This window comes from Branchiostoma lanceolatum, chromosome 17, assembly GCF_035083965.1.
Source record: "Branchiostoma lanceolatum isolate klBraLanc5 chromosome 17, klBraLanc5.hap2, whole genome shotgun sequence".
In the NCBI taxonomy this organism is placed as follows: Eukaryota; Metazoa; Chordata; class Leptocardii; order Amphioxiformes; family Branchiostomatidae; genus Branchiostoma; species Branchiostoma lanceolatum.
In genome coordinates this window covers 451,501-458,829 of record NC_089738.1, presented here as the reverse complement: position 1 = coordinate 458,829, position 7,329 = coordinate 451,501, and the positions used below count along the sequence as shown (strand labels likewise).

Sequence of the window (7,329 nt, the reverse complement as noted above, 5' to 3'; positions counted from 1 at the left end):
TTTGTCATCATCCATTCATTAGCGCATGTTTTCCGACCCGACGCCCCTGTCAAACAAAGCCGACCAAAGCCTCCCTCGGGACCACCATAGGATCATGGTTGGGGTCAGTTGGGAGCATCATCGGCTGTGGTTGGCTGCTGGTCTGCGAGACTGGCCACAGGTCGGCTGCGCCAGCCGAATGTGTACATCTCTGTCTGAGCTACAGGAATATCATGGAAATCCGCAGTTTTTTGTTAAGTTGTCTCCCTTGAAAGATTATTTCACAAAACACCCCTGCAGGTCCGGAGCAAGCTGCAAGGGGGTCCAAATTTACACCATGACAGCAAAGGCTACCTGCCACCAAACCTTTCAACACCTTAGAATGACCAGGACAAAGGATACAGAAATCGGACGTTCTGAAGCAGTACCAAGGACAGCAGCCAGGAGGCCCATAATCGACCTTCAACCATATTGATTTGATAACACGGATGTCATCCAAAATAAAAGAAAGAAGAAATTTTCAGCCATACTGTAAATCATACAAAGCTGCTGCAAAATGAGACAATTCATGTTGGAGGATGAAAAAAAAACCACCAAAAAATCGGAAAACGGATACTACATTGTACTTTGCTTTTATTCATCCTTCCTCACCACGTGCGTTTGATAATGAAGGCAATTTTTTTTTTTGCCAAACTTTTTTATTCGCACGCGCGCATCAGTTTTGCGGGCCCCATAGGATGTCATTCGTATAATCAAATCAACATGGCCTTACCTCTACACCAAATATCATCATGATCCAAGCCGTAAACACGAGACCAAACACACACATACTGCAAAAACATACTGCAAACCACTCTACTTTTAAGAAGACGGTGTCGGTCAAAAATTCTCCAAGTGGCTACCCCTTACCCGCGGTCGGCATCATGGCAGGCAACTCAGAAACTCTGCACGCTACCAGCTACCCACTGGGACTAAACGATACATAACCAGTGTCATCCCAGCGATGACTAAGTTACTGAATGAACTGCAAGAAGTGATGGACATTGTATGACATTATATGTACATGTAAATAATATGTGTATGTGTATTGTAAAAAGAGCCAGAAATATGTACATGTACTACCGCAAGGCACACGTACGCTTTGTTTGAATGACGCACTGTTGGACCCTTGTTGTCGTCTTACATTCCGGTTTTTAAATGTACTGTTTTATCTAACATTTGATGATTTTAGATATGTCACCAGATTTTAACTAGTCGGTTAATTATGATACTTGTGTAAATCTGACTCTAATTCGGTCATGAATTTGACCGCCACTGTCAGTTTGTGTAAGTTTACCTTAATAAACCATTCATCATCAGTATCTAGAAATACTACCGCGGTGCCCAAAATCGGCATGTTCTACAGACAGAAACGGTACCCATGTCGGAAGTCTACCTCCTTCACGGAGGTAACAGTAACCCCACTGAGTAAGATGCTGAATGGTCAAAGCTGTTAATACAGCTATCATGTTGTCAAAATATGTTTAGGCATTCAGAGGGTAGCATGTGCCGTATACATAAAATAAGACTATCTGACAAAAAACATGCATCTAATTTTTTTTTAAAACTTTGTTTATTCCTGAGCTCAAATAGAGTAACATTGCTCAAATATGAATACAAGTATAAAAAAAGTAACATGCGTGAGTCCAGTCCTCTGGATGTCACACGGAGCCCAAATAACTCTAGAATTTTTCTTCTTATTAGTAGTGACATAAAGCTACGACTAGCACTGTTCAATGATTTCAGCATAATATGAGTAGTAGTAGTAAGCATATTTAAATGGGTATTTATACTGTTTTGGTCAGCCTGAGTTTGCTCCTCTCTTGCCCACCAACATGGCTACCCGACTATCTGATTCAAAATTGTCACTTTTTCCAAATGCATCACACTCACCATGATTATAAATGGTTTTCTGTAAATCTGGAATATTAGCATGGAATTTACCTATTGTAAGAGTCAAAGAGTTTAAGCTACAGTCAAATGTACATTTTCTTGAAAACATTTCCTGAAATACATGTAAAGAAAAGAAAAGAAAAATAAGGAGTTACACCTGTTTTGGGGTACATCTCTGAACACATGCATTGTTTCTAAAAATCTAAACTCAACATACCTGGTAATGTTGCCTTCAGCTATTGCCTTCATAGATTGTTATCAAATCTTCTACATTCACCAATTGTGGTGAATAAAATTCCTTCTATAGAATGTGGCTAGAAGCAATATCAATGGATACTGTGGACACTTTGTGCAGTCAATTAGCTAACATACAATTTGTCCTCATTTATACTTAAGAACATACAGTTTACAAACAAAATGTACACAAAAAAGTTATTACAGTTTAATATCATTTAATTACTTATTTCATAAATCCCATAGAAGAAGAAATGTGCTGGCCAGAAAGCAGTTTTGAACTACTGGTGATAACATTTAGATAATACATAATTATTTCACTTAAGTTGCACTATGACTATCAATGATAATTATGGTCAGTAGATTTGATGAAAGAGGAAGTCATATCCTAGTAAGGTAATGCTGTCAAGAACTTCCCCACACAAGTGCATGAACATTGTCTCGATGTTGTTAATGTAATCAAACACTCTTTCTTAAATTCTCTTTCATAGATTATCTACTCTGCTCCCATCCTATAAATTATCAAATGTACATAATGTTGTAAGTATAACTTACCATGTACAGGGGAACTGTGTCAACTCAACATTCAAATGAGTGATACGATACATGAACCATGTAACAGATACATAGCCAAATGAAACAATGTCCCTGTGAATAACCCTTTTCCAAAATCTTGTTTGTATAAGTTCTAACAAACTGTATTCTTAAGAAGACTTAAGAAGTGCATTTTGTAAGTTTTCAGTACATGTAGTTGCCATGGTTGTCATTCAAATCATACTTAGTTTTACATCATCAATCACATTCAATTTGTAAAGTCATAGGTCATTAAAATCTAACCTTGGTTGTTAAACTGTCTTGATCCAGACTGTAAAGAAGATCTAACTTGAAGTGGACTTTTCTGTCTGCCCTAATCCTCAGTAATCTGGTTTGATTTCTATGTTACCTGTTGTTGTGGTGTTTGCCTGCCCTGTGTTTATGACTTAAGTCTAGTGTTACAGGGGATGTAGACCTACTGCCTCCATGCCCACTTCTTCTCCTGTCCCTGTTTCCTACTGACTTGCTGTCAGGAGTTTGTTGTTCCTTATACCTGGAGTGTTGTGTCCTGTACCTGTCCTGACTGTGAACCTGCTGGCCGTGCCCCTCGTGTCGACCATGTCCTGTAGCATATACATCCCTGCTCTGTTCTTCTGCATGTCTGTTGTCTTTAGGTCTGTCCATACATCTATCATGCTCTTTCACATGTCCACTTTGTGCTTCAGAATAACGCTCTTCTCTATGCCTGTTTTGTCCTTCATCAGACTTGCTATGTGCTTTGGTATGTCTGTCTTGTCCTTCCACATGTCTGTCTTGCCATTCTACAGCCATACTTTGTCTTTCCTCCTGTCTATCTTGAACTTGTGTATATCTGTTTGTACGTCTGCTGTTTCCTTCTACATACCTGTGCTCTCTTCCACTACATTCACCTTCTGGTTCCAAATGTCTGTTCTGTCCCTTTCTCAGCCCAGTCTGTTTGTCCAAATCTCTATTCCTTGCTGACTGGCTTGCCTGTCCTTCTACAGGTCTGTTCTGTCCTGTCATGTGTCTGTCCTGCCCTTCAACTGGTCTGTTCTGTCCCTTTGTGTGACTGTCCTGTTCCTCTACACTGCTCTGCCCTTCCAAATACTTACTCTTCTTTCCTATGTTACTCACTGCTACAGACATGCCCTGTCTTTCCTGCCCTGTGTTCTGTTCTCTCCCATACCTGCTATACCTATATTCTGCTGAGTGCCTTCTCTGTCCTTCTCCAGTACTACGACCATGTCCTGTCCATGTACCTCCATCAGTACTACGACCATGTCCTGTCCCTGTCCCTCCATCAGTACTACGACCATGTCCTGTACTACGGCCATGTCCTGTCCCTGTCCCTTCCCCAGTACTACGGCCATGTCCTGTCCCTGTCCCTTCCCCAGTACTACGACCATATCCTGCCCATGTACCTCCATCAGTACTAGTACTACGACCATGTCCTGTCCATGTACCTCCATCAGTACTAGTACTACGACCATGTCCTGTCCATGTACCTCCATCAGTACTAGTACTACGACCATGTCCTGTCCATGTACCTCCATCAGTACTCGTACTACGACCATGTCCTGTCCATGTACCTCCATCAGTACTAGTACTACGACCATGTCCTGTCCATGTACCTCCATCAGTACTAGTACTACGACCATGTCCTGTCCATGTACCTCTATCAGTACTACGACCATGTCCTGTCCCTGCACTTTCATCAGTACTACGGCCATGTCCTGTCCATGTACCTTGCTCAGTACTACGATCATGTCCTGTCCATGTACCTCCATCAGTACTAGTACTACGACCATGTCCTGTCCATGTACTACCTCCATCAGTACTAGGACCATGTCCTGTCCCTATCCCTGTCCCTTCCTCAGTACTACGGCCATGTCCTGTCCATGTACCTCCATCAGTACTACCACCATGTCCTGTCCCTGTACCTCCATCAGTACTACGGCCATGTCCTGTCCATGTACCTTCCTCAGTACTAGTACTACGACCATGTCCTGTCCATGTACCTCCATCAGTACTAGTACTACGACCATGTCCTGTCCATGTACCTACCTCAGTACTACTAGTGCTACTACGACCATGCCCTGTCCCTGTACCTCCATCCCTGTATGTACTAGTACTACAACTATTGCTTCTGCTGACCCCTGGATCTGAACCACTGTCTGACTTCCATTTTGGTGAGGGTTGTCGCCTTTTCTTCTGTTTGGTTCTGTTTCCTTTATCCTCATCCGAACTTGAGCTGGACCGTTTTCTCTTTCTTTTCTTCTTTTTCCTACAGCGAGACAAAGAGACACAACAACAGTCAAAACTGTACTGTTAGGAGACATTTCCCTCTACCTCTTAACTCTTCATGAGACCATGTACAATGGACTAGTTACTTCAAAGACCATGATCACTATAATTTAATTATTCAAGTGAATTTTAAGACTTTAAGGTGACTTAATTGGCTGAAGGTAGGTGACATGTACACAGAAAGTTCCATAGCAAAATAAATGTCCCCATGGCGGTGCACTCTGTTACTAATCTACAAAAGCGAAGTCCCTTGACGCACATCCCTATTTATTTTTACGGCTTTATTATTCATTACTTCATGGTTTCTGTACATCTTTGTTACTAGAATATTCATGTACATACCTTTCATTTCTTAATACTCACTCACTCACTCACTTTCTCTCACGGTCTCCATACATACCTACAATTTCTTAACTCACTCACCCACTCACTCACTCATTGACATGATTTTTGTGTTGACTAAATGCGTCACTTCATCATCATCATCGTTCCTCCTCTTACGAGGTGCAGCAAGAGAAGTTGGTCCTCCAGAATTTCTTGTCATTCATTGCAGAAAGGAGTTCCTGTCCTTCCAAATTAGTTTCAGTTTCTATGAGCTTCTTGAGAGTTGTGATTGGTCGACCAATCCTTCTGTTTGCGTCCGGGTTCCAAAGCAGAAGCTTTCCCGCTGGTTCACTACTACGTACAACGTGGCCCGCGAGACTCAGCCGTCGACGTTTCACCACTGAGGTGACATATGGCAATGGTCCATATAACTGTTTATTTGTAGCGTGCTTCCAGTTCAACCATGGTGTATTGTAGATCACACGGAGCATCTTCGTGTAAGTGCCATCAAGTTTTCTGGAGCGTGTCGTCGTCATAACCCAGGATTCAGAGCCATATAAAAGAATTGCTTCTATACATGCTTTAAACACTTTTGTCTTAGTTTGTTTTCTAATCGGAGACTTCCAAATTTTGTGTAATGAGTGGAGGGCACTCCATGCCTGAGCTATCCTGATATTCTTGTCATGTATACTATCAGTGCAGCCTCCGAGGTATTTAAAATCGGAAACTTGCCCGATTGTAGTACCGTCGGAGGCTAAAAGTAGACTGTCAGTTGTAGGATTTAAATGCATGTACTTAGTCTTGGAAGTGTTGAGATATAAACCTATTTTATTGCATGATGTTTCCACTTTGTTGAGAAGATTCTGGGCAAACTTTATTGAGTTTTCGAGCAAGGCAATGTCATCGGCGAAATCGAGATCAGGGAGGGTTTCAGCTGGGTGCCGTCGGCTCCGACGACGACAGAGGGTTAGACCCTCTGTGTCGGATATGGAAGACCGTAATGCATAATCAAGGCATATCACGAAGAGGAAGGGAGCCAGTGGGTCACCCTGAAGGACACTGGTATTAGTGCTGAATGCGTCCGTTTTCTTCAGGAGTGATTACTACAGCAGTGGTGTCCTCATACATGACACAAATTGCGCTTACGACATCCAGCGGAATACCGTATGCTTCCAAAATTTGAAACATTTTGTGACGATTAATCGAATCAAATGCCCTGCGGAAGTCAATAAATACGAGCACTGCTTCTTTGTCAAAGTTTTTCAACTCCTCCACTATGCGCCTAAGCGCCAGGATGTGAGAAGTAGTTGATCGACCTTGCCGAAAGCTGTTTTGGTTAGTACGTAGCACTGGGTCCAGGACAGGGCGAATTCTGTTAAGCAGGCAGCGATTGTAAATCTTAGATGCAATTTCTGACAAAGAAATTCCTCTATAATTGTCTGGGTGACGCAAGTCCCCTTTCTTAGGGATGGGGACAATTCCAGACATGCCCCATTCTTTTGGGCGATTACCGTTAAATGTTGTATTACAAAAATGCAAAAGGGCTTTAGTCATACATGTATTTGGCATCTTCCAAAACTCAGGTGGGAGGCCATCCATGCCGGGAGCTTTCCCATTTTTTAGTTGCATGGTTGCCGTTGTAACCTCGTCCTGAGAGAACTCACCACTCTTGATCTCAGTGAAAACCTCGAATACCTTATGAATTGGTTCGCTGTCTGGTGCAGAATCAATATTTACATTAAGAAGGTTTTTAAAGTGGTTCTCCCAGATTTTAAGGCGATCTTCTCCTTCTATGTACACAACATTTCTTGATTTCTTTCCTGAAAGAGACTTTACGAGATCCCATGCGTTTTTGATGTTAGATACTGAAGCTGGATGTTCAAAGGTACGTAGGGTCTCATTGATACGATTGTCTTCACAGAGATCGTACGTTTTCCGCAAATTGAACTGGGCTGTTAGCACATTACGCTCTAAGTGTTGCCTTTCTTGCTTTAACTACTA

At 42.0% G+C, this 7,329-nt stretch overlaps 1 protein-coding gene across 1 annotated transcript; it reads left to right on the top strand.

Moving 5' to 3' along the window:
- The first annotated feature begins 1,388 nt into the window (after nt 1-1,388).
- LOC136422392 (uncharacterized) lies at nt 1,389-5,137 on the top strand. Its single transcript, XM_066410135.1, has one exon. The coding sequence runs from the start codon at nt 3,824-3,826 to the stop codon at nt 5,030-5,032; it is 1,209 nt and encodes a 402-aa protein (XP_066266232.1). The 5' UTR covers nt 1,389-3,823; the 3' UTR covers nt 5,033-5,137.
- The last annotated feature ends 2,192 nt before the right edge of the window (nt 5,138-7,329 follow it).